The 27994-nt window shown below is 43.3% G+C and overlaps 5 protein-coding genes across 5 annotated transcripts in view; 1 reads left to right on the top strand and 4 right to left on the bottom strand.

The window, feature by feature from the left end:
• The window catches only part of LOC309564412 (uncharacterized protein), a 1531146-nt gene that overhangs the window by 274456 nt on the left and 1228696 nt on the right, over positions 1 to 27994 (bottom strand).
• The window catches only part of LOC309563458 (uncharacterized protein), a 223901-nt gene that overhangs the window by 60295 nt on the left and 135612 nt on the right, over positions 1 to 27994 (bottom strand). The window lies entirely within an intron of this gene.
• The window catches only part of LOC309562669 (uncharacterized protein), a gene marked incomplete at both ends in the record, with an annotated part of 115231 nt that overhangs the window by 23047 nt on the left and 64190 nt on the right, over positions 1 to 27994 (bottom strand). The window contains one exon of the mRNA XM_082266947.1: positions 10301 to 10819. Within this exon, the coding sequence (XP_082123073.1) occupies positions 10301 to 10819 (519 nt within the window). The remainder of the gene's footprint in view (positions 1 to 10300; positions 10820 to 27994) is intronic.
• On the bottom strand, positions 13154 to 13503 carry LOC309563467 (uncharacterized protein; the record flags this gene model as incomplete). The annotated part of the gene is made up of 2 exons (XM_082267858.1): positions 13409 to 13503; positions 13154 to 13303 (listed from the first exon to the last, which is right to left on the bottom strand). Exons 1-2 carry the CDS (start codon positions 13499 to 13501, stop codon positions 13154 to 13156), a joined length of 243 nt encoding a protein of 80 aa, XP_082123984.1. The 5' UTR covers positions 13502 to 13503.
• On the top strand, positions 22454 to 27760 carry LOC309563466 (uncharacterized protein). Its single transcript, XM_082267857.1, has 5 exons — positions 22454 to 22529; positions 23556 to 23674; positions 23791 to 23888; positions 23987 to 24128; positions 26483 to 27760. The coding sequence occupies exons 2-5, from the start codon at positions 23593 to 23595 to the stop codon at positions 27670 to 27672; spliced, it is 1512 nt and encodes a 503-aa protein (XP_082123983.1). The 5' UTR covers positions 22454 to 22529; positions 23556 to 23592; the 3' UTR covers positions 27673 to 27760.

Here is a 27994-nt window from a genome sequence, read left to right as displayed (position 1 = left end):
AATAGAGATAAGAGTGATGTCAGGTGACCTCCCAGAATCCTCCTCACCTCTCCGGTCAGCTCTGTGTTTTATTAATGGAGATAAGAGTGATGTCATGTGACCTCCCAGAATCCTCCTCACCTCTCCAGTTAGCAGGTAGATGATCTCCAGTGTGAGGTTCCAGATCTTCTCAGTCAAGTGACTCCGGTCCTTCACCATCCTCATTGATGTGGTCATGTGATCTATACAGGACTCTTCTCTCTGTATACGGATAATAAACTGAGAATTATCTGGACTGTACTGGGATGAATAATGTCTGCACAGAGTTCTGACAGAGGCTCTGGATGAATAGTTGGATAAATCGCTTTATATAAACAGTATATTTGTATCATCATCTGCGAGAGATAAAAGACGTCACAGTGACTATGGAGGAAGAGGACGGAACATGACGGGGGGGGGGGGGGGTTACTGGGTGTAAATATAAAATAATATATTATTACCTCCTCTATTGCCAGTTCCAGCAATGTCTCCTCTCTACTTCCTCCCAAATCACCTCTGACCCGGAACTTCCTCTTGATAGGTGACATCACTTCCTGTTTTCAACTTACGTCACTTCCTGTCTCTGCGTTTCACTGAGATCCACACCTATTGGAGAATATAGAAACTGACGCCTATGTTGCGCTTCAATACATTTCAATATATATACGCACATACTGTAAATATAAATAATGTAATAATAATATACATAATGTAAATATATATACACACACACACACTGTATATATTTACACACATAATAAACAGTATCTCACAAAAGTAAGTACACCCCTCACATTTTTGTAAATATTTTATTCTATCTTTTCATGTGACAACACTGAAGAAATGACACTTTGCTACAATGTAAAGTAATGAGTGTACAGCTTGTATAACAGTGTAAATTTGCTGTCCCCTCAAAATAACTCAACACACAGCCATTAATGTCTAAACTGCTGGCAACAAAAGTGAGTACACCCCTAAGTGACAATGTCCAAATTGGGCCCAATTAGCCATTTTCCCTCCCCGGTGTCATGTGACTCGTTAGCGTTACAAGGTCTCAGGTGTGAATGGGGAGCAGGTGTGGTAAATTTGGTGTTATCGCTCTCACTCTCTCATACTGGTAACTGGAAGTTCAACATGGCACCTCATGGCAAAGAACTCTCTGAGGATCTGAAAAAAAAGAATTGTTGTTCTACATAAAGATGGCCTAGGCTATAAGAAGATTGCCAAGACCCTGAAACTGAGCTGCAGCACGGTGGCCAAGACCATACAGCGGCTTAACAGGACAGGTTCTACTCAGAACAGGCCTTGCCATGGTCGACCAAAGCAGTTGAGTGCACGTGCTCAGCGTCATATCCAGAGGTTGTCTTTGGGAAATAGACGTATGAGTGCTGCCAGCATTGCTGCAGAGGTTGAAGGGGTGGGGGGTCAGCCTGTCAGTGCTCTGACCATACGCCGCACACTGCATTAAATTGGTCTGCATGGCTGTTGTCCCAGAAGGAAGCCTCTTCTAAAGATGATGCACAAGAAAGCCCGCAAACAGTTTGCTGAAGACAAGCAGACTAAGGACATGGATTACTGGAACCATGTCCTGAGGTCTGATGAGACCAAGATAAACTTATTTGGTTCAGATGGTGTCAAGCGTGTGTGGCGGCAACCAGGTGAGGAGTACAAAGATAATTGTGTCTTGCCTACAGTCAAATATGGTGGTGGGAGTGTTATGGTCTGGGGCTGCATGAGTGCTGCCGGCACTGGGGAGTTACGGTTCATTGAGGGAACCATGAATGCCAACATGTACTGTGACATACTGAAGCAGAGCATGATCTCCTCCCTTCAGAAACTAGGCTGCAGGGCAATATTTCAACATGATAACGACCCTAAACACACCTCCAAGACAACCAATGCCTTGTTAAAGAAGCTGAGGGTAAAGGTGATGGACTGGCCAAGCATGTCTCCAGACGTAAACCCTATTGAGTATCTGTGGGGCATCCTCAAACGGAAGGTGGAGGAGCGCAAGGTCTGTAACATCCACCAGCTCTGTGATGTCCTCATGGAGGAGGGGAAGAGGACTCCAGTGGCAACCTGTGAAGCTCTGGTGAACTCCATGCCCAAGCGGGTTAAGGCATTGCTGGAAAATAATGATGGCCACAGAAAATATTGACACATTGGGCCCAATTTGGACATTTTCACTTAGGGGTGTACTCACTTTTGTGAGATACTGTATACACACACATGCGCTGTATACACTGGATTGTGTGGATATCAGGATACGGCATTTAGCTCATATTTTGCAGGTTGAGATGAAATAAATGAACTTACAATGCAAGTAACCGGCAGGTTTGGAAGTAGTTGATTGGAAGGTAGAATAGATAAGATTTCACTTCATCAAGGACTTTAACAAATATATTTTAATAGACATATTATACATAATTTGTGCAATTGGATGATAAATATCGAATTTTATGGTTACATTGACATAAGGCAACATATTGTAGCTCACGTGATATGATTGTTCAAGAGACCTTTTAAAAAGGAAAATGTAAAAAAAATGTAGCTCCCTCCTAGGTAGGTGTCAGTGAGGACAAGGCTTGTTTTGGTGGGGGGGGGGGGGGTGAGTGTAGCACCCTCCTAGGTAGGTGTTAGTGAGGACATGGCTTGGTTTGGCGGGGGGTGAGTGTAGCACCCTCCTAGGTAGGTGCTAGTGAGGACATGGCTTGGTTTGGTGGGGGGTGAGTGTAGCACCCTCCTAGGTAGGTGCTAGTGAGGACATGGCTCGGTTTGGCAGGGGGTGAGTGTAGCACCCTCCTTGGTAGGTGCTAGTAGTGAGGACATGGCTCAGTTTGGGGGGGTGAGTGTAGCACCCTCCTTGGTAGGTGCTAGTAGTGAGGACATGGCTCAGTTTGGGGGGGGGGGGTGAGTGTAGCACCCTCCTAGGTAGGTGCTAGTGAGGACATGGTTCGGTTTGGCAGGGGGTGAGTGTAGCACCCTCCTAGGTAGGTGCTAGAGATAGAGTATAGTTTTGGCCCGGTCTGCCTATCAGAGGAGCAGCAGGCAAATCTATATCGCTTTCTGCCTACCAGAGAGCAGGATCTGTGAGTTGGGTCTGCTCATGGTGCTCAGTGTGTGATTCATCTGGTCTAGCGAATGTTTCACACTGGTCCAATAAGGAGGCATATTGGACAGGGGAGGAAACCTGACCAATGGGTACACAGGCTTTGATACAGCTCCAGTGATTGGCACAGACTAGTGGTCTTGGTGCATTGTGGGGTGTGGTATAAAAGCCAGGAGCACATGTGCTGTGTGGTCTTTGGCTGGTGAGCAGAGTCCTAGGGGGAGGGTGATGGCTGTCTCCTCCTCTGCATTGGTGGCACGTGGTTATAGGCCTGGTGAACCAGAAGGAAGGAGCTGAACCCAGAGGTCCGGGAGAGTTGACTAGAGGGGGTGAGACACTGGAGAACCTGGAAAAACAGTATTGTGAGTACAGGGGATCGTGTCTGAAGGCCTGAACTGCGTGGGGGGCCACCCTGGAGTAGAGTAGTCAGAGGACGGGTGTCAGCTGGTAGAATGAAAGGGGGTGCTAGGCGAGTACCCTGAAGATAGTTACTCAATCAAGGTGGTATGTTTGAAAAGTCTCCGCGCTTATGGTAAAGTAAAAATGGCTGCAGCCTACCTCAAAATATAGCAAGGCTATATCAGATCAGATAGAAATAAATGTAGAGGTAAGTGGCGCTGCCACAATATAAATATTATAAAATTGGGTAAGGGTATATATCTCGCAATCTAGGGCCAATAAATGTATGATTTGGTGAATAAATGTATATGTGTCTAAATCAGTGCACTAAAGGATTGAATAAAATGCAAATAATTTTAAATTTGTGCAGTAAAAAGTTGTTTGAAAATATGCAAGTGATTAATATTGATATGGGTAATAATATAAATGCAATAAATAAATTGGTGATAGGTAGGCGTGAGTAAAAAGTATCTAATGCATATAAACAAATATATTAAAGAATCTTTGGGTGCACAATATAAGGTGATCACATATATAAAAATTAAGGCGCACCCTAATATTGGTTCTTACTTAAAAAAGTGCATTTATCAAAAGAAGTGTTCAATTAAAGTGCATATGCAGTGCTCAGAAAAATTAAGTCACCTATTATAAAGTATGTAAAAAAACAATAGCCTCAAATAAAAAGTCCATAGAGGTCAGCAGCAGTAAATGTATATGGTAATGATCACAATTGAGTCCATACAAAAATTTAAAAAACACTCCAGATAAAGTGAGGAAAAAGTGGATTCCGGGTGATAAATAAGGATGGGGGTGCTCAGTGAAGGAATAAGTGCTCCCCTCCTCTTGATCCCACACTCACCAGAGGGTAGCCCCCCTACAGGGGTAACCAGCATGATATACAGTGGGTACGGAAAGTATTCAGACCCCCTTAAATTTTTCACTCTTTGTTATATTGCAGCCATTTGCTAAAATCATTTAGGTTCATTCTTCTTCCTCATGAATGTACACATAGCTCCCCATACTGACAGAAAAACACTGAATTGTTGACATTGTTGCAGATTTATTAAAAAAGAAAAACTGAAATATCACATGGTCCTAAGTATTCAGACCCTTTGCTGTGATACTCATATATTTAACTCAGGTGCTTTCCATTTCTTCTGATCATCCTTGAGATGGTTCTACACCTTCATTTGAGTCCAGCTGTGTTTGATTATACTGATTGGACTTGATTAGGAAAGCCACACACCTGTCTATATAAGACCTTCCAGATCACAATGCATGTCAGAGCAAATGAGAATCATGAGGTCAAAGGAACTGCCCGAAGAGCTCAGAGACAGAATTGTGGCAAGGCACAGATCTGGCCAAGGTTACAAAAAGATTTCTGCTGCACTTAAGGTTCCTAAGAGCACAGTGGCCTCCATAATCCTCAAATGGAAGACGTTTGGGACGACCAGAACCCTTCCTAGAGCTGGCCGTCCGGTCAAACTGAGCTATCGGGGGAGAAGAGCCTTGGTGAGAGAGGTAAAGAAGAACCCAAAGATCACTGTGGCTGAGCTCCAGAGATGCAGTCAGGAGATGGGAGAAAGTTGTAGAAAGTCAACCATCACTGCAGCCCTCCACCAGTCGGGGCTTTATGGCAGAGTGGCCCGACGGAAGCCTCTCCTCAGTGTAAGACACATGAAAGCCCGCATGGAGTTTGCTAAAAAACACCTGAAGGACTCCAAGATGGTGAGAAATAAGATTCTCTGGTCTGATGAGACCAAAATAGAACTTTTTGGCCTTAATTCTAAGCGGTATGTGTGGAGAAAACCAGGCACTGCTCATCACCTGTCCAATACAGTCCCAACAGTGAAGCATGGTGGTGGCAGCATCATGCTGTGGGGATGTTTTTCAGCTGCAGGGACAGGACGACTGGTTGCAATCGAGGGAAAGATGAATGCGGCCAAGTACAGGGATATCCTGGACAAAAACCTTCTCCAGAGTGCTCTGGACCTCAGAGTGGGCCGAAGGTTTACCTTCCAACAAGACAATGACCCTAAGCACACAGCTAAAATAACGAAGGAGTGGCTTCATAACAACTCCGTGACTGTTCTTGAATGGCCCAGCCAGAGCCCTGACTTAAACCCAATTGAGCATCTCTGGAGAGACCTAAAAATGGCTGTCCACCAACGTTTACCATCCAACCTGACAGAACTGGATAGGATCTGCAAGGAGGAATGGCAGAGGATCCCCAAATCCAGGTGTGAAAGACTTTTTGCATCTTTCCCAAAAAGACTCCTGGCTGTATTAGATCAAAAGGGGGCTTCTACTAAATACTGAGCAAAGGGTCTGAATACTTAGGACCATGTGATATTTCAGTTTTTCTTTTTTAATAAATCTGCAACAATGTCAACAATTCTGTGTTTTTCTGTCAGTATGGGGTGCTATGTGTACATTCATGAGGAAGAAGAATGAACCTAAATGATTTTAGCAAATGGCTGCAATATAACAAAGAGTGAAAAATTTAAGGGGGTCTGAATACTTTCCGTACCCACTGTATATATCCTGAGGGTCCCTTCAATGCTTAACCAGATATCCACTTGTTCCAAGATAGAAATCAGTAGCCAGTAAATCCTCAGTAATATGCCGATACAATAGTAATGGGGAACCGTATCTAGGGAAAATGTGAAGAAGAGAAAAGACTCCAATAGTGAAGTATTGCTAATAAACTTTCACTTTATTAATAGAACAGTACATGGTACTCACATTTAGCAATTAAAAACCGTGCACATATGCATTAGGGACCGCAAATCCCTCGTGTAGCGGTGTAGCTGTGCTCTTCCGGGACGCGATGCGCTCCACCGACCGGCTCACTCACAAGGCAGCGGAACTGACGTGACCACGCTCTACGCGTTTCGTCATCAAAGACGTCATCAGGAGCAGCAATATTAGGGTGCGCCTTAATTTTTATATATGTGATCACCTTATATTGTGCACCCAAAGATTCTTTTATATATTTATTTATATGTATTAGATACTTTTTACTCACGCCTACCTATCACCAATTTATTTATTGCATTTATATTATTACCCATATCAATATTAATCACTTGCATATTTTCAAACAACTTTTTACTGCACAAATTTAAAATTATTTGCATTTTATTCAATCCTTTAGTGCACTGATTTAGACACATATACTTTTATTCACCAAATCATACATTTATTGGCCCTAGATTGCGAGATATATACCCTTACCCAATTTTATAATATTTATATTGTGGCAGCGCCACTTACCTCTACATTTATTTCTATCAGTTACTCAATCAAGTCTTCATTAAAGAGACTTTACCTTCAATTCATCTAGTGGCAAGGTGAATTTGCAGCTTGGCTACATCTTCAGATAGGAGTCCTCATCAACTGTGAATAGTTCAATTTTGGAGTACCCCACTCTTCCCTTCTCCCATCCCCATTTATAATAAAACAGCAAAAACAACTACAACCCCTAGACCAGTGATGGCCAGCTACGTCCCCTAGACCAGTGATGGCCAGCTTCGTCCCCTAAACCAGTGATGGCCAGCTACGTCCCCTAGACCAGTGATGGCCAGCTACGTCCCCTAGACCAGTGATGGCCAGCTTCGTTTCCAAGACCAGTGATGGCCAGCTACGTCCCCTAGACCAGTGATGGCCAGCTACGTCCCCTAGACCAGTGATGGCCAGCTTCGTTTCCAAGACCAGTGATGGCCAGCTACGTCCCCTAGACCAGTGATGGCCAGCTTCGTTTCCAAGACCAGTGATGGCCAGCTTCGTCCCCTAGACCAGTGATGGCCAGCTACGTCCCCTAGACCAGTGATGGCCAGCTTCGTTTCCAAGACCAGTGATGGCCAGCTACGTCCCCTAGACCAGTGATGGCCAGCTTCGTTTCCAAGACCAGTGATGGCCAGCTTCGTCCCCTAGACCAGTGATGGCCAGCTACGTCCCCTAGACCAGTGATGGCCAGCTACGTCCCCTAGACCAGTGATGGCCAACCTTGGCACCCCAGATGTTTTGGAACTACATTTCTCATTATACTCAACTACAATGCAGTGTAGTGGAGCATCATGGGAAATGTCGTTTCAAAACATCTGGGGTGCCAAGGTTGGCTATCACTGGTCTAGACCAGTGGTTCCCAACTCCGGTCCTCGGGACCCACCAACAGGCCAGGTTTGCAAGATAACTAAATTACATCACAGGTGATCTCATTTGCTGCTCAGTGATTGCAGTATTCTAGTCTGCATCCCCCAAGGTAATACTTAAAATCTGGCCTGTTAGTGGGTCCCGAGGACCGGAATTGAGAACCACTGGTCTAGACTGATCATTGACTGAGCCGGAAAGTAAAGTGTTAAGTTTGTGCATGCAGCTGCTAACCAGAGGGTTCCTAAAAGGGGAAGAATTCAGCAGTCCTCATCAAAGGGGCAGTGCTACAAAAAAATGTATAAAAGTGTAAAAATAAAACTAAAATAAACCAATAAAAAAAACTGTAAAAAGAAAAAGTGTAAAAAAATAAAAATTGGTTTAACTACGGTTTTTTTTTTTTTAATTCATGAAACCTTCCTTTCCTGACAGACTCCATGGCAGCATACATTCAGGTAGGCCCCGCCTCCTCTCCTACCTCATAGGACCCCACTCCCATAAATCTTTGCTTCCTTTCAGCATCAGTGTTCCTTTTTTGTCCTCCTCATACATATGGTGTTATGTTCCTACTGTTCTTCGGTCCTATACAACGGTGGCAGATTGAGTCATGGAGTCTCCGATAAGCCCTGGCTCTTAGCGGGGTATGGAGGGGGCAATGGAAGAGACCCTCAGCAGGAGCTCTGTGGTCTGGCCGAGAGAGCCCTGCTGCTGCGGGTGGCCTATTTTTGCCTGAAGATACAAGCCGGTGTTGCGTCTCCTGGACTCGATTATGCTGTCGGCAGGGTGGTAAGCCCTGATATGGGACCCATTTCTTATCTTCCTTTCTATGCTCCTGCTGCTTTATCTTCCGTTAACTTTGGCGTTCAAGTCCTGTCAGTTGACAGTGCCAATTAAAGTTTTCTTTGTTCAGCATCTTCCCACCCGGGAGTGTATAGCGAGTTATTTCCCGAACGTATGCTGCCATGGAGTCTGTCAGGAAAATTGATATCAAATACTTACCGTAATTTTCCTTTCCTGATGGACTCCATGGCAGCATATGTTCGGGTAGGCCCCGCCTCCTCTCCTACCTCATAGGACCCCACTCCCATAAATCTTTGCTTCCTTTCAGCATCAGTGTTCTGTAACTAGCCTACTCAGGAATTGGGAGGGGACTCCTGCTGCCATGGAGTCTGTCAGGAAAATTGATATCAAATACTTACCGTAATTTTCCTTTCCTGATGGACTCCTAGGCAGCAGGAGTCCCCTCCCAATTCCTGAGTAGGCTAGTTACAGAACACTGATGCTGAAAGGAAGCAAAGATTTATGGGAGTGGGGTCCTATGAGGTAGGAGAGGAGGCGGGGCCTACCCGAACATATGCTGCCATGGAGTCCATCAGGAAAGGAAAATTACGGTAAGTATTTGATATCAATTTTCCATTTTTTTTTAAAAAAAGCTTTTGAAAAATTCCTGCATAAATACATTGTGACATAAAAAGTTGCAACAACCGCCATTTTATTCCCTAGGGTCTCTGCTAAAAAAAAAAAAAAAATATAAAAAAAAACCTATAATTATTCGGGGTTCTAAATAATTTTCTAGTGAAGAAATACTGATTTTAACTTGTAAGTAACAAGTGTCAGAAATAGGCTTGCTCCCTAAGTGGTTAATTCATGAATTTTTTAAAAAAAATAAAAAAAGGACGTGTTTGAAAAATTGCTGCGAAAATACCGTGTGACATAAAAAGTTGCAACAATCACGTTTTATTCCCTAGAGTCTCTGCTAAAAAAAAAAAAAAAGTTTGGGTGAGTAATTTTCTAGCAAAAAAAAGATTTTTATATGTAGGAGAGGGGTGCCGGAATTGGCCTGGTACGGAAGTTGTTATATGGAAGGTAGAAAAGAAAAGACTTCAGTTCATCAAGGACTTTAATAAATATATTTTAATAGACATATTAATTATATAACATAATTTGTGTAATTGTATAATAAATATCACATTTTATGGTTAGTTACATTGACATAAGGCAACATATTGTAGCACACGATATTAATTTTTTTTTTTTTAAACAAACTAACCAAAGACCACTTAAAAAGAGAAAGTGTAACAAAAAAAAAAAGAAAATCAATAAAAAAAAAAAAAAAAAAAATTTAAAAAGGGAACGTGTAAAAATTAAAATACAATAAACAATAAAAAAATGCAAAGGGTAAGTGTAAAAAAAAAAAAATAAAAACTTTAAATAGAATAGACAATAAAAACAGATTTAAAAAAGGGAAAGTGTAAAAATAAAAATAGAATAAACAATAAAAAAAATGCAAAGGGAAAGTGTAAAAATAAAAAAGGGAACGAGTAAAAATAAATAAATAAAAAAAAGGGGAAAGTGTTAAAAAAAATAAAAATAAACAAAAAAAAAATTAAAGGGAAAGTGAAAAAATAAAAAATAAAGTCCTCTCTTTATACAATCCTCTCTTTGAACTTTGCTTGTTCCCGGGTGCAGCTGGTGGCCTTAAACCATTGAAGTTCCTGCCGGGTCCGATCCTTCATTTTTTATACTTCCAAATGAAGAAGAAAGTTCCCCTGTCTGAATTCTCTGGTGTATAACAAGGGCCCCTTTCCCAATGAAACATTCCGAAAATGAATAGGGGCGCACACCTGTGTGAATTCTCTGGTGTTTACGAAGGTCCCCTCTATAACTGAAACCTTTCCCGCACTCCGAACAAGTAAAAGGACGCTCACCCGTGTGAATTCTCTGGTGTCTAAGGAGCACTTTTTTCGCACTGAAACTTTTTCCGCACTCTGAACACGAATAAGGCCGCTCACCTGTGTGAATTCTTTGGTGTATAACAAGGTCCACTTTCTGAACGAAACTTTTCCCACACTCCGAACACGAATAAGGACGCTCGCCCGTGTGAATTCTCTGATGTATAACGAGGGCCCCTTTCTGAGTGAAACACTTCCCGCACTCCGAACATAAAAAAGGACGCTCGCCCGTGTGAGTTCTCTGATGTCTAAGAAGTTCTTCTCTATAAATGAAACATTTCCCACACTCAGAGCATGAAAAGGGAAACTCTCCTGTGTGAGTTTTCTGGTGTATAAGCAGTTTTTCTTTCTCGATGAAGCTTTTCTCGCACTCGGAACAGGAATAGGGACGCTCGCCCGTGTGAATTTTCTGGTGCTTAAGGAGCTTTCTTTTCTCAATAAAACCTTTCCCACACACCGAACACGAATGGGGACGCTCGGTCTTGTGAATGGTTTTGTGTCTACGAAGTGCTGTCCTTCCAGTGAATGTTTTCCCACACTCCGAACAGGACAGTGAATTCTCTGCTGTTTGAATTCCTTCATGGCTTGGAGAAAGTTCCTTGAGATTGGATGGATCTGTTGACCCATCGGAACTGTGAGATCTTGGACCTTTATCTGGAGTGACAGTATGGGACTCATCAGAAGATTCCTCAGAGGGGCTCATTGTTCTCCTCAAAGGGCAAGGTCTCCTCAGATGTAGATAAATAGGATTTACTCCTGGAGAACATTGTGAGATACCATCATCATCTTCAGTAGGACCTTGAGATAAAACGAGATGTCCTTCAGAGGTGTTCCAGACAAAGCGTCCATCTGTAGAAAAACAAGTTTTAGATACGTGGTAGAAGTAGGTTTCATTAGACATGTGCGGAAAAAACGAGTTTCATTTTGTTAACCATTTTTCCCGGGGTAGACCTCCTATGTCCTCATTTCCCCCCCGAGGTAGACCTCCTATGGCGTCATTTCCCCCCCGAGGTAGACCTCCTATGACGTCATTACTACCGGGGTAGATCTCCTATGACGTCATTTCCCCCGAGGTTGACCACCTATGAAGTCATTTCCCCCGAGGTAGACCTCCTATGACGTCATTTCCCCCGAGGTAGACGTCCTATGACGTCATTTCCCCCGAGGTAGACGTCCTATGACGTCATTTCCCCCGAGGTAGACGTCCTATGACGTCATTTCCCCCGAGGTAGACGTCCTATGACGTCATTTCCCCCGAGGTAGACGTCCTATGATGTCATTTCCCCCGAGGTAGACGTCCTATGATGTCATTTCCCCCGAGGTAGACGTCCTATGACGTCATTTCCCCCGAGGTAGACGTCCTATGATGTCATTTCCCCCGAGGTAGACGTCCTATGATGTCATTTCCCCCGAGGTAGACGTCCTATGACGTCATTTCCCCCGAGGTAGACGTACTATGACGCCATTTCCCCCGAGGTAGATGTCCTATGACGCCATTTCCCCAGAGGTAGACCTCCTATGACGTCATTTCTCCCGAGGTAGACCTCCTATGACGTAATTTCCCCCCGTGGTAGACCTCCTATGACGTAATTTCCCCCCGAGGTAGACCTCCTATGACGTCATTTCTCCCCGAGGAAGACCTCCTATGATGTAATTTCCCCCCGTGGTAGACCTCCTATGACGTAATTTCCCCCCGAGGTAGACCTCCTATGACGTCATTTCCCCCCAGGTAGACCTCCTATGACGTAATTTCTCCCGAGGTAGACATCCTATGACGTAATTTCCCCTGAGGTAGACGTCCTATGACGTCATGGACTTTGAGTGAAGACATCTGGATGATGGGTGCAGCTGAAGACTTCATCCAGATATCTCTTTTTTCAGCTGGCGTATCTTGATTGCTTTTACACGTAGCGAGAGGGGACATCTCCCACCGCCCTCCAGGGCTTCTCTGGTCTCTTCCGTGCAATCAGGGGGCTGGAGAATGAATCCACCAGTGGCAGAATCCACCAGGGCTTCTCCGGGCTCTCCCGTGCAATCAAGGGGCTGGAGAATGAATCCACCAGTGGCAGAATCCACCAGGGCTTCTCCGGTCTCTCCCGTGCAATCAGGGGGCCGGAGAATGAATGAGGAAAGTGAAAAATATTTTTAACTTTTGTGCAAACGCTTATTGTGATTTTTTTTTTTTTTTTACCAAAAATATGTAGCAAAATACAAATTGGCCTAAAAGAATGAAAAAATTTTAATTTTTATTTTTTTTTGGGAATGTTATAAAGCAGAATGTGAAAAATATATATATATATATATATTTTTAGAATTGTTGCTCTTTTTTTGTTTAGAACGCAAAAAAAAAAAAAAATAGCAGAGGTGATCAAATACCACCAAAAGAAAGATCTATTTGTGGGGAAAAAAGACGTAACTTTTATTTGGGTACAGCGTCGCACGAACGCGCAATTGTCAGATAAAGTAACGCAGTGCCGAATTGAAAAAAAAAAATGGCCTGGTCATTAAGTGGGCAAATCCTTCCGGTCCAGAAGTGGTTAAAGTGGAGTTATCCTTTAAATTAGGCTGAGCTTTAGATTGGTATTCTGCCTTCTTCTGGATCAAATGCTGCTTTACATTTTTTCTATTTTCTTTCGGGGAAATTCAAAAAGACCTACAACGTTCCTCATCTGATGTACTATAGTACATTTTTTATTTTATACTCCTAGATGTAAAGAGAAAATGTGAACTGTTTCCCTGTTTATTACTTACTGGTGTCCATATGTAGAGAAGGTTCCTCCTGTTTACTTTCCATAATCATCGCCTCCTCCTCCATAGACTGCTGATCTCCACTCACCAACGTCTCTTCTTCTTCCTCTTTAATCTCAACTTTGATGTCTTCCAGTTCTTCATCCTGGACCCCAAAGATGATAGAATACATTCGTAAAAAGGAGAAAGAGATTACAAGGTCACGTAGCTTAAAAATAATGTAGAGTTCTAGTTGCTCAGTCCCACCTACCTGATGATGGTGAGGGATGGTGTGATCTTCCCTTGTGGAATCCCGGGAATACAGAGGACCTCCCTCCTCCATAGACTGCTGATCTCCAAGCATCTCTTCTTTCTCTACTTTAATCTCAACTTTGATGTCTTTCAGTTCTTCACTCTAAAGCACAAATGTGATAGAACGTATTTGTGAAAAGGAACGAGAGATTACTTTGACGAATGTCCTCTCGTAGCTTAGATTACATTTTTAGGTCTACATGTCCAGTCCCACCTACCTGATAACAGTGAGAGATGTCACCTTCCTGTGTGGAATCCCGGGAATACAGAGGACAGGGACATCTCTCTGGTGGGTTCCCATCACTGGATCCATCTGTAGAAAACACACACACTGACTGAATACATTGTTTCTATGTGTTTGTAGCACCCTCTAATGTGCAATTAGTGTACGTAAATTTTATTTAGTATGACTCATGGAAACTGCGAGTCTGTAATAAGGTTAGGTCAGGTTAAATGGCTCTCCAGGGCAGGGCTCTGGTACCGCTCCCTTAAAAAAGGCCTTGATTCTTTCCTGGGTGCACATATTATAAATGGGGTACTAATATTTATAGGTAAAGTTGATCCAGGGAATATCCGGTTGCCTCTCGGGGGATCAAGAAGGAATTTTTTCCCCTGCTGTAGCAAATTGGATCATGCTTTGCTGGGGGTTTTTTCGTCTTTCTCTGGATCAACTGCGGATATATGATTGTGTATATGGGATTGTATGGTTGGGTTTTATTTACTGTTTTTTATTGTTTGAGCCAGATGGACTTGTGTCTTTTTTTCAACCTATGTAATCTAGAAGCTTGGAGAAGCTTCTGGAAGTTAGTGGTTGGAGTTCCTGATCTGCATACTTAAGGGAATCTGGCTAATCCCCAAGCAGATGGCCTGGCAGGATGGCTGGGTCAGTGCTTAAATATGGTGGAACATGGCCAGCAGGAGAGTCAAGTGCAAGATGGAGTGTTAAGGTTGTTGTTGTGTGGCCAGGGAGGGGACCTCGGGGCTTGGGGACTCTGCTTCCAGGCTGGGAGCTGAGGAAAGGAAGAAGAGAAAGAATAAGAGGAATCTCCATTACCCCATTTCACTAAAGGGGACTGAGAGCTCCTAGTTCGTAAAGAACTTTGCCACTGATCCATAGAGACTGCATTAATTTCGGAGAAGTCCAGTCCAGGATCTTCATCTATTTTTGTACATGGAGAAGGAAGTTTTCCTCATCTGTTGTTCAAGTCAAGTTGGGCATTCCATAATACCTATACCCTATCCAAGTTGTTTTCCTCAATAGGACAACAAAAACAAGCCCATGGACTGATTTCTTGTGTCTGGATGCAAGTTAGACATGCATGTTGCCTGGCTGTGCAGGAATAGGTGGAACTAGTACCCAGCGGCTCCTGCGGGGTTAGCGCTACATTTGGGGGCTCGACTGGGATCCCTGTATCGTAACCTGCATGGTCGTTGCCCAAAGCAACTCACAATCAACAACCCAAAAAACTGTCAACTTGTTACCAAGTAAGCCAGAGAAATCTGTAACCGGGAACTGGTTCATTCTGCTAAGAGTGCCGTTTCTTTGCTGTAATCCTTAACAACCATGCCAGGCCTTCACATACCTGACATACAAGAGTCTTTCTGCTACCTAAAACTGTGTTATGTTTCAACCTGCTTATCTCAGTGAAAATTGTGTTATTTTGCATGCTGTTGCCCGTAGATTCCACAGCAGGCTATCATGAGGGAGGATTGCAACCATCGTGCAGCTGCTCAACCATGGATGGGATTTATGTTCACCTTGCTATTAACCCATTACCACTACATCCTATCCAAGTTGTTTTCCTTAATAAAACAACAAACACAAGCCCATGGACTGATTTTTTTTTTTTTTTGTGTCTAGATGCAAGTTGGAAATGCGTGTTGCCTGGTTGTGCAGGAATAGGGGGAACCAGTAGCCAGCGGCTCCTACGGGGGTAGCACTACAGGTTTGTCAGATAGGGGGATCTAGGTGGACCTACTGCTTCTCCTTTACAATAAAGTCTCCTCTTACCCGGTGATGTGAGGGGCGGCTGATTCTCCATCATGACGTCCTTGTAGAGATCCTTGTGTCCTTCTAAATACTCCCACTCCTCCATGGAGAAATAGACAGTGACATCCTGACACCTTATAGGAACCTGACACACACAATGATACAGTCACCATCCAGACACTAAAAATTAATGGGATATTTTTGTTCTAAGTTCGACCTAGTCTGTAGGGTGGCCCACCAGACGCGGTCTCTAGGGTGGCCCACCAGACGCGGTCCCTAGGGTGGCCCACCAGACGGGGTCTCTAGGGAGGCCCGCCAGACGCGGTCTCTAGGATGGCCCACCAGACACCGTCTCTAGGGTGGTCCACCAGACACCGTCTCTAGGGTGGCCCACCAGACACCGTCTCTAGGGTGGCCCACCAGACACCGTCTCTAGGGGTGGCCCACCAGACACCGTCTCTAGGGGTGGCCCACCAGACACCGTCTCTAGGGGTGGCCCACCAGACACCGTCTCTAGGGGTGGCCCACCAGACACCGTCTCTAGGGGTGGCCCACCAGACACCGTCTCTAGGGGTGGCCCACCAGACACCGTCTCTAGGGGTGGCCCACCAGACACCGTCTCTAGGGGTGGCCCACCAGACACCGTCTCTAGGGGTGGCCCACCAGACACCGTCTCTAGGGGTGGCCCACCAGACACCGTCTCTAGGGGTGGCCCACCAGACACCGTCTCTAGGGGTGGCCCACCAGACACCGTCTCTAAGGGTGGCCCACCAGACACCGTCTCTAAGGGTGGCCCACCAGACACCGTCTCTAGGGTGGCCCACCAGACACCGTCTCTAGGGTGGCCCACCAGACACCGTCTCTAGGGTGGCCCACCAGACACCTTCGAACTAGAATTAATCATTTTTTTTGGTGGGGCACGAAATATTGCAGCGTCTTATCCCTCCAACACATTCTGATGTTTTGTTACAGGAACACGGAGATGTTTCATCTTCTCCTTTTCAAAACAAGGCAGGATGTGTTGGATTCCACCAAAAGGAGGTGACACCCATATACAACTTTTACAAAGGGGGGCTTTCTAGATATTTAAATTACAATGCTGTTTCCCAAAAGGATTAATTATAGATCGGCAATTCATTTATATCTACAATAGTTAATTATAGGAAGTGGTTAAAATATACCTCCATCAAATCACGTAAAAGAAACCAGGATTTGTATCCCTTACTCTATATTCTGTAGGGAATATGTGATTACCTCCCCTCTTTCAGAAATATTTCCTCTACTTCCTCCAAGCTTTCCTCTCTCCAGGAACTTCCTGTATTTGTTGGTATTACTTCCTGTCTCCTCATTACGTCACTTCCTGTCTATGCGTTCCACTAGCTATAAGAAAGCTCACCATCTTGTGGAGAAAATACAAACTGCAGCCTGTGTATTTAAATATTTTTTCGTGGTGCAATCTTCTTGTTTGCCCATATTTTTTTTTTTTATTTAGAAACTTGGATAGGAGGAGGGTTTTTTTTGGATAATTGTTTGTCCATATTATACACACAAAAAAGCCAAAAAATTCAAAAATATAACAAAAATATTCTTTTGATTTTTATGCATTTCATAACTACATTAAAAAAAAACACGAATTAAAAGGGAAATACGGCATTGTTTTGCAAACGTAAATCCTTAAATTATACCATAGTGATTGGACGAAAGCCTTCAGCAGTTAGGATAATTCTGAAAAACATTTGTCTTAGGTGGTTATTTTGGGTCTATGTCTTGGGCTGGCTCTTCACCAGCCCACCCAGCTGACCCTTCACCAGCGCACCCGGCAGACTTTTTACCAGCCCACCCCTCTGACTTTTGGAGATATCTTAGCGTTCGGCAGAAGACTTAAGCCCCCCCCCCCCCCCCCGCTGTCTTCAATTGAGGCTGGCTACATGTGGCAGTCTTCCCCCATTTGTTAGTCTGTTAGTTTATGTTGAATTACTTACTCTCTCCTCTCCTTGCTCCCATAGTAGGATCCTTCCAGCACCCAAGTCCCAGGCCACACAAGGACACCCCCCCCCCCCCAGACCAGGAGGCACCCCTCAGGGATCTTTTTCTTCCACCGTCCCTGGCTGGAATGGCCTATGTCTATTTATAGGGTTGTCTCTGCCCACCTGCCAGCCCACCTCTGGCTGAGGCCCCAAAAAATATTCATGGCAACTCCTCCTAACCTCCACCCACTAACTCTAGAAGCTTCCCCAACCTTCTGGACACCAGGGGGAGGCACCAGGGAGCTGCATCATTAAGTCCTGAACGCTAGTAAACCCTGATCCAATTAAGACTCACAGTCTGTAACACGAGTCAGGTAAATATTCCTACTCTCTCGTTACTAGTAGCACACACTAGAGGGTGCTACACCCACCTCCCTCTAAAAGCAGCCATGTCCCTATTGGCTGGAAAACACACAAAAATAAAAGCAGGGTCATCCCATTAAAAAAAAAGGAAACAAACTTGGAAAAAGGAGAGCTTTTTACAAATAGGTTAACAGTATCAAAAATATAGATTAAAGGCTAGCGCTGAGGATTACTATTTATTCTGATACCACTGTATAGTGGGCTGCTGCTGGTATAAAAGGTGGTGTACCTTTATAAAGTGTATAGTGCAAAAGTATACCTGCGCTGCTATTAAATCAAATACATAAATAAATCCCAATAAATATGGTGTATAAATAATCTGTGTAAAGTGCTAGTGCTCAACTTCAAACACACATTACTATATCATAGATCCCAAACAATATAAAAATATTAAAAATACAATAAATACATATTTCATCATGTGTAAATAAATATCAAATAAAGTCTTTCAATAAAAGACGTGCTTCAATAGTGACAGTCTTAGTGCAAAACATAAGTCCAAAGTGCTGCGTGCTCGTAAAACAAGTGCTGGTGCTTTCTCTACACGAGTGGGTGCTCCCCTCCTGGACCCCTACTCACCAGAAGCCAAATAATACACCGCTTTCAGAATATCCTTAGATAGGACGAGCCTTAATGGACCATCAACTCAATCAGCTTTTCTGTAGGTCATATCATCCAGGTATTGCTCAAAAAATGAAAAGAGATGCTGGCATCGTGAAGTATGTAATCACTTTATTCGATGCACACAATACAAGATACACTTACAATGTGACAAAGGTTAAAACGCCTAAAGAATCATCCCACGGGTTGCCAATCCAAACGGCTATACTCACTCCCCGTGTCCCCGTATGTCGGAAGGTGGATGTAGTCTGGCGTAGTACGTACTCGGACGAACAGCTTGACGCGTTTCGCTCCGCACACAGAGCGTTATCAAAAGCCATGGGATCTATGATATAGTAATGTGTGTTTGAAGTTGCGCACTAGCACTTTACACAGATTATTTATACACCATATTTATTGGGATTTATTTATGTATTTGATTTAATAGCAGCGCAGGTATACTTTTGCACTATACAGTATCAAAAATATACCATTATTTTTTAAAAAGAGCCATATGCATCACACATGTACATCCTGACTACAGGTCCCTGTAGCTAGAAAAGGTTATCAACAGCATATGTACAAATGCATCGAAGCACGTCCCCCTAAAGGGAAGCCCTTTGCCAAAAACATAGTAAAGTCCCATAGTCCAAATCTTGAGCAGGAGGACAGCCGTACATGATGATTCCTGCAGAACAGAGAAACATTGGAGATACAATCCTTACACTAACTTCCTATCTATCTGTACATTCTACTGGCAGGGGGTAATAAACCTCCTGGAAGAAACAACAAAAGCAAACAAATTTTTTTTTAAAGAGTTTTGATTAGGAGAAGCACCTCCATAACGGTAATACAACACAACACTAGGCCTCACCCAAAGATCTTTTTCAGGAATAGCACTGAGAGTAGAGTAGGGAACTAGGTCCACCTAGTCCGTATGAATCAAGAAGTAGCTGGCGCTTGCTGAAGCACATTTGCTGTCCATCCCTGCTACATCAGGCTGAAATTTTCACACCAGCCCCTTCGTAAATACAAATGTGGATTGGGTAGTCTGGTGATGGTACCATCAGCTTCCCTGAAGACAGCAGAATGACTCTTGGTTGGCCGTCCAGCCTTGACAACCACCAGCTGGTCTTCATATATGGTTCTTCCCAGCCGCCATTCCTGTGGATTGTCCTGGAACTGGGTCCAGGAATAGCACTGAGAGTAGAATAGGGAGCTAGATCCACCTAGTCCGTATGCATCAAGAAGTAGCAGGCGCTTGCTGAAACACATTTGCTGTCCATCCCTGCTACATCAGGCTGAAATTTTCACACCAGCCCCTTCGTAAATACAAATGTGGATTGGGTAGTCTGATGATGGTACCATCAGCTTCCCTGAAGACAGCAGAATGACTCTTGGTTGGCCGTCCAGCCTTGATAACCACCAACTGGTCTTCATATATGGTTCTTCCCAGCCACCATTCCTGTGGATTGTCCTGGAACTGGATCCAAGCCTTCTAAATATGGGGGCCCCGTAATGGTTTAGGAACATGCATGAAGTCCCACACACCATGTCATCCTCCCACTTTGCATGTGAGTCCACGATGAGGTCCATGATGTTTTGTGGGACATATGGATAATCAAGGACCAATTCTAGTGCTGTCCCTCTCTGCACCTCCCTCTGGAACCAAGAAAACCTTGGAAGCTCCCATGGCTTGTCTTTCCCAGAAAAGTACACAGGCATGGGGTGAGCGCATTACCTACTGCCTATACTCAGTGCTGCTCGTCTGGGACTTGGATGGTTTGTTCTGTAACCGCGGCCAGACACAGATAGGGGTCTGCATGGATCCTTTGGCCCTTTTAGCCTCTAAACTTTCAAAACAAAGGGCCAGTTTACTGCCCTTCAACATTTAGGAGTGTCGGACTGTGGCCTGAGGGAGTAGAAAATGCCATAGGCCTGGTGGTCACTGGAAGAAAAAAAATTACATCATTGGTGTCAGTGGGGGGAATAGTGCCCCATCATTGGTGTCAGTGGGAGAATTAGTTCCCCATCATTGGTGTCAGTGGGAGAATTAGTGCCCCATCAATGGTGTCAGTGGGAGAATTAGTGCTCCATCAATGGTGTCAGTGGGAGAATTAGTGCTCCATTATTGAAGTCAGTGGGAGAATTCGTACTCCATTGTTGGTGTCAGTGGAAGAATTAGTTCCCAATCTCTGGTTTCAGTGGGAGGAATAGTGACCCATCATTGGTATCCAGTGCTGTTCTCTCCCACCTTGCTGGATAGAGGTTTGCTGTGGATTTTTTTTTTGGGGGGGGGGGGGGTGGCCACTAATTTTTCTTGATTTTTGAGTGGGGTTCTCTTTTAACCACTTCTGGACCGGAAGGATTTCCCCCTTAGTGCCGGTTCACACTGTTCCGACTTCTCAGGCGACTTGGTCGCCTGACAAGTAGCGGACCGTGCTGTGCAATTGGAACCGTTCTAATAGGAGCGACTCAAGTCACTCCGACTTAGAAAAAGGTTCCTGTACTACTTTGGGGCAATATCGAAGCAACTTGCATTGACTTCCATTATGTGAAGTCGTTGCAAGCCGCGCCGAAGTCGCGGTGCACGGGTGACGGCATAACTCGCCCGAAGTCGTGTCGTCCTAGTGTGAACCGACACTTAATGACCAGGGCATATTTTGCGATTCGGCACTGTGTTACTTTAACAGACAATTGCGTGGTCGTGCGATGCTGTACCCAAATAAAATGCATGTCCTTTTTTTCCACAAATAGAGCTTTCTTTTGGTGGTATTTGATCACCTCTGCGATTTTTATTTTTTGTGCTATAAACAAAAAAAGAGCCACAATTCTGCTATATAACATTCCCCAAAAAAAAAAAAAAAAAAAATTTTTTTAACATTTTAGGCCAATTTGTATTCTGCTACGTAATTTTGGTAAAAAAAAAAGAATCGCAAAAAGCGTATTTTGATTGGTTTGCGCAAAAGTTATCGCGTCTACAAACTACGGGAAAGATTTATGTAATTTTTAGTTTTTTTTTACTAGTAATAGCGGCGATCTGCGATTTTTTGTGGGACTGCGACATTGCGGCGGACAGATCGGACCCCTAACTAACAATTTTGACACTTTTGGGGGTACCAGTGACATTACTACAGTAATCAGTGCTAAAAATATGAACTGTTACTGTAATAATGACACGGGCAGGGAAGGGGTTAACACTGTGGGTGATCAAGGGGTTAAATGTGTACCTAGGGGCGTGTTTCTAACTGTGGGGGGCGGGGCTTGTGAAATGATCATTGAGACCTGTGATCCTATATAGAAGGATCACAGGAGCTCTGTGATCATTCTAGAGAGAAGAACAGTCAGCTGTGTTTACAATAGCTGACCGTCCTTCTCTCTCAGCGGGGAACGATCGCGGGTGGCCGCCGGCAATTGGATGCCGCCTGCCCCGTTCATCGGAGTCCTCGGTGCCGCGTGCGCCCCATAGATGCAGGCGCGTGACCGACGTAGACCTACGTAGTTTCGCGCAGGAGGGCCGCCCTGCCGCAGTAAATTGGCGGTGGGTGGTCCGGAAGCGATTAAAATCTATACTAGACCCTTAGAGTCTGGAACAGAATTTGTAGGGGCACCACTCCGTTTTTTTATATTTTTTTGCATGGGGTTCCATTAAAATGTAAACCTGTTCCTGCTGATTGGGCTGAAAGTCCGGTGCCTGGTGGCCCCTCAATTTTTTTTAACTCTTTTTGAAAACTCTTAAAAAAATATTGAAAACTCTTATTGCTAAACAATGTTGTATCTCTATTTTTATTTATTTTTTTATTTTATGAATTTTGTGAATTTTAACACAGAATCACATTTTAAATAATTTTATCTGTTTGTTTTATTTTTTATTTTACTCTAATACGCTCAACACTGAAAAATTCACCAAGAAAGTCGCTGTCAAAGCATTTACAAAAAGAGGCTGCAGTTTGCATTTTCTCCACAAGATGGTGATATCAATTATTGTCCGTGGAACGCAGAGAGACCGGAAGTGACGCCAAACAAAGACAGGAAGTCACGGGAGACAGGAAAGCTGTGGGAAGTAGAGGGAGAAATTCCTGCAACCGACTGCAGAGGAGGTAATAAGATCTTATTTTATATTTACACCCAGTAACCCCCCCCCCCCCCCGTCATGTTTCGTCCTCTTCCTCCATAGTCACTGTGACGTCTTTTATCTCCAGCAGATGATGATACACACACATATATATATATATATATATATATATATATATATTATTATTATTATATAGGATTTATATAGCACCGACAGCGCTTTACAACTTGAGGGTAGACAGTACAAATGCAATACACTTTAATACAGGAGGAATCAGAGGGCCCTGCTCATTAGAGCTTACAATCTAAGAGAACGTAATATATAAATCCTAAATATAGAACCATTTATGCAACTGTCCATCCAGAGCCTCTGGTTTATAGACCGGATACATCCTAAATATAGAACCATTTATCCAACTGTCCATCCAGAGCCTCTGGTTTATAGACCGGATACATCCTAAATATAGAACCATTTATCCAACTGTCCATCCAGAGCCTCTGGTTTATAGACCTGATACATCCTAAATATAGAACCATTTATCCAACTGTCACTTCCAGAGCCTCTGGTTTATAGACCGGATACATCCTAAATATAGAACCATTTATCCAACTGTCACTTCCAGAGCCTCTGGTTTATAGACCTGATACATCCTAAATATAGAACCATTTATCCAACTGTCACTTCCAGAGCCTCTGGTTTATAGACCAGATACATCCTAAATATAGAACCATTTATCCAACTGTCCATCCAGAGCCTCTGGTTTATACCTAAAATAAAAGGTTAGAGGGATCTATGGTGTCCGAGCTATAGATGAATGCTGTGCAGTCATTAAATATTCCAGCACAGATAATTATCTATTTATTATCTGTCTACAGAGAGGAGAGCCCAGCATAGATCAGGAAGAGGTGAGGGAAATATCTGGTTACTCTTTAGCACCCAGCAGCCGTCTTCACAGGACATCACTCATCACAGTGCCTCCACCTCACTGCCTGACAACAGAGATAATCCGTGGCATAAAGATATTAGGTGACTGTATCATTGTGTGTGTTAGGTTCCTGAAAGCTGTTAGGATATAACGTCAAGTCTCCATGGAAGGGGAGTATTCAGAAGGACACAAGGATCTCTACAAGGACATCAAAACAGAGGACCAGCCGCCCCTCACATCACCGGGTAAGAGGAGACTTTATTGTAAAGGAGAGAGCAGTACGGAGGGTCCACCTAGATCCCCCATCATCTGATAAACACATAGAAACAATGTATTCAGTCAGTGTGTGTGTTTCCTACAGATGGATCCAGTAATGGGAACCCACCAGAGAGATGTCCCCGTCCTCTGTATTCCCGGGATTCCACACAGGAAGGTCACATCATCCCTCACCATCATCAGGTAGGTGGGACAGAGCATGTAGAAGCTATGAGAGGACAGTCTTCTGTGTAAACTCTTTTTCCTTTTAACAAATCTATTTTATCATCTTTTGGGTTTAGGCTGAAGATATGAAAGACATCAAAGTTGAGGTTAAAGAAGAAGAAGAAGAGACGTTGGTGAGTGGAGATCAGCAGTCTATGGAGGAGGGGGAGATGACTGTGAAAAGTAAAGAAGAGGAATCTTCTCTTTATATCGGCACAAGTAAGTAATAAACACGAAATGCAGAAACCATTCACATTTTCATTTTACTTCTGTGTGTCCAAATGTTTGTATTTTTATGTCATTTAAGAAATTGTCTATCGTTCACCTAAAATATAAAAATTTGAAGTGGCAGATGATTCGGAATACCCATATAAAGCTTGGCCTGATTTTCCTCAGGAATAAAGAATTCCTTCCTGATTCCAAATCCCATATCAATATTCCACTACATTTTTCCTACAGATGTTAGTAGCCATTTATGGTCTTTGTAATACATTTTTTTTTTTTTCAGTAATGTTCTGAATCATCTAGATCCAGACTATGCATTATCCACACAGCTCTAAAACAAAGATCCACTTCCGTATACAGAGATGAAACTTTTTTTTTTCCAATTATACACAATCTGTCCAGCCTTTGTTCAAAATGAAGGCTGTCACATCCCTCTGAATAGGAAAGCTTGAGAAACCTTAACTGCTGACATTAACAACATCATCGATGTACCTACCCCATCTCCCAATGTATTGTGAGTATTGTACACCATATGAAAGATTCATCTCTACTCCTCAACAAAAGCAGGCAATTATAATTACCACACTGCCCAATGCTTCTAACAAATGAGGTGGAGATACTGTACACCATGTGAAAGGTCCATCTCCATTCCTCAATATAACGTCATGTTCCCAACAAATAAAGGAGGAGATACTGTACACCATATGAAAGGTCCATCTCCATTCCTCAATATAACGTCATGTTCCCAACAAATGAGGAGGAGATACTGTACACCATATGAAAGGTCCAACTCCATTCCTCAATATAACGTCATGTTCCCAACAAATGAGGAGGAGATACTGTACACCATATGAAAGGTCCATCTCCATTCCTCAATATAACGTCATGTTCCCAACAAATAAAGGAGGAGATACTGTACACCATATGAAAGGTCCATCTCCATTCCTCAATATAACGTCATGTTCCCAACAAATGAGGAGGAGATACTGTACACCATATGAAAGGTCCAACTCCATTCCTCAATATAACGTCATGTTCCCAACAAATGAGGTGGAGATACTGTACACCATGTGAAAGGTCCATCTCCATTCCTCAATATAACGTCATGTTCCCAACAAATAAAGGAGGAGATACTGTACACCATATGAAAGGTCCATCTCCATTCCTCAATATAACGTCATGTTCCCAACAAATGAGGAGGAGATACTGTACACCATATGAAAGATCCATCTCCATTCCTCAATATAACGTCATGTTCCCAACAAATGAGGAGGGGATACTGTACACCATATGAAAGGTCCATCTCCATTCCTCAATATAACGTCATGTTCCCCAACAAATGAGGAGGAGATACTGTACACCATATGAAAGGTCCATCTCCATTCCTCAATATAACGTCATGTTCCCAACCAATGAGGTTGAGATACTGTACACCATATGAAAGGTCCATCTCATTCCCTCTGCTCCACCTCCTAATTGACAATGTCCCGCTGAGGCACCGCAAACTGGTAATCAACATATTGCTCGCAACCAAAATCAATATTACCAGGAGATGGAAAGACACATGTCCACCATCCATCTCTGAGGTGATAGCCACTATCCAAACACATAAAACATTTGAGCTGCTCATGGCACCTACATATGACAGGTATCAAAGAGAGTTGTCCTGGTGGCAATCATGGACACGCTGGTATTCTTCACATTTCGCCTTATGACCATATGACTTGTAGACGATACTGTATTGCGCCACTAGACGGCACCCTAGGCCTTTAAACTGTAGTATGAAGCTTATTGTAAGTGACCCTTGCTGTAGATGTTGGGAGAACTGTTCATTCTCTTTTTCTGAGTGCATAAATTTATGATACGTCTGCTCATTTTCTTTTACCATGTTTGTTTGAAAATATAATAAAAACTATTTGAACGAAAGGTCCATCTCATTCCTCAATATAACGTCATGTTCCCAACAAATGAGGAGGAGATACTGTACACCATATGAAAGGTCCATCTCCATTCCTCAATATAACGTCATGTTCCCCAACAAATGAGGAGGAGATACTGTACACCATATGAAAGGTCCATCTCCATTCCTCAATATAACGTCATGTTCCCAACAAATGAGGAGGAGATACTGTACACCATATGAAAGGTCCATCTCACATCTCTCAATGTCAATACTCATACATATGGTTTGGATATATAGTTTCCTTTATCTAGTTTGTGTTCATAATTTTCAGCTAAGTCAGCACCCAGTTGAAACTGTTGAATGCTAATCTGACATCCTGTATATGACTTTTGAATAAAAGGCATGAAACTGTTCTAACATGTATTTGAAAATTGCTTTCCAACAGATGGACACTATGTCTGGGATACCTCTGAGGGACAACTTATTTTATCTCAAATCTGTAACACAGAAAATAATAAAATAAAACAATATTCTCGAGGAGACAATTCCAGCACTCAAAGACCCTCCAAGCCTGAGGAAACTTCTGATAAATCTCATACTGGTACTCCAGGTAATCCCCTAAGATCTCCCAGTACAGAAACATCAACAGTTCCATCTAATTCCAAGGAATCGTCTTCAAGCCATGAAGGAGCTCCCAAAGCAGAGAGTTCTCTGTCACTGTCATGTCCGGTGTGTGGGAAAATTTTTACTGGCAGGAGGCCACTTCGTAGGCACAAGAGAATTCACAAGACTGAGCGTCCTTATACATGTTCAGTGTGCGGGAAAGGTTTCATTGAGAAAAGAAAGCTTATTATGCACCAGAGAGTTCACACAGGTGAGCGTCCCTATTCATGTTCAGAGTGCGGGAAACGTTTTATTGAGAAAGAAAAACTTCTTACGCACCAGAAAATTCACACAGGGGAGCGTCCCTTTTCATGTGCAGAGTGCGGGAAATGTTTTATTTATAAAGGAGACCTCCTGAAACACCAGAGAAGTCACACTGGTGAGCGTCCTTTTTCGTGTTCCGACTGTGGGAAAAGTTTCACTCAGAAAGGAGCCCTTGTTATACACCAGAGAATTCACACGGGCGAGCGTCCTTATTCATGCTCAGAGTGCGGGAAAAGTTTTAGTGTCAAAAAAGTACTTCTCACGCATCAGAGAATTCACACAGGCGAGCGTCCCTATTCCTGCCCAGTGTGCGGGAAATGTTTCAATGAGAAATCAGCATTTGTTATACACCACAGGAGTCACACCGGTGAGCGACCCTATTCATGTTCTGACTGTGGGAAATGTTTTATTCAGAAAAGGGATCTGGTTATACACCAGAGGATTCACACAGGAGAGCGTCCTTACTCATGTTCAGAGTGCGGGAAAGGTTTCATTCTGAAAAATGCACTTGTTATACACTTAAGGAATCACACAGGTGAGCGCCCTTATACTTGCGCAGAGTGCGGGAAAGGCTTCATTGACAAAGGAACCCTTGTTAGACACCAGAAAAGTCACACGGGCGAGCGTCCTTTTTCGTGTTTAGAGTGCGGGAAAAGTTTCATTCATAGGGGAGATCTTCTCAGGCACCAGAGAAATCACACAAGCTAACACCTAGTTCTATATTCAGATGGCGGAAATCTTTTCACCTTGAAAAGAAGACTTCCTAAACACCAAGGAAGTCACACTTGGAAGAGTCCTTTTATGTTCAGAGTCCTGGAAATGTTTTTTTACACAAACAAAATCTTATTAGACATCAGAGGACACATACCTGGTGATTCCTTTTATAAATGTAAGGTAGGTAACAGTGGGAGGGGCTTAAATAGGGGTCAACAAACAGAATCTGTACCTAGTCCCTATGTACACTGCACACATATAACAGTCCCCACAAAATGTTACAAACTACTGCACCCTTACTGACAGCCTCACAGAC

This window comes from Pelophylax lessonae (assembly GCF_965119305.1).
Source record: "Pelophylax lessonae genome assembly, chromosome: 9".
In the NCBI taxonomy this organism is placed as follows: domain Eukaryota; kingdom Metazoa; phylum Chordata; class Amphibia; order Anura; family Ranidae; genus Pelophylax; species Pelophylax lessonae.
The sequence above is the reverse complement of the archived record's forward strand: the minus strand, read 5'-3'. Positions and strand labels throughout refer to the sequence as shown.

Bases quoted from the DNA above. Each gene is read 5' to 3' on its own strand.
- LOC309563466 (XM_082267857.1), top strand. From the start codon at position 23,593: ATGGAAGGGGAGTATTCAGAAGGACACAAGGATCTCTACAAGGACATC. The intron at 23,889-23,986 runs GTAGGTGGGACA...TTTTGGGTTTAG, and splicing joins TCATCCCTCACCATCATCAG to GCTGAAGATATGAAAGACAT. The intron at 24,129-26,482 runs GTAAGTAATAAA...GCTTTCCAACAG, and splicing joins TTCTCTTTATATCGGCACAA to ATGGACACTATGTCTGGGAT.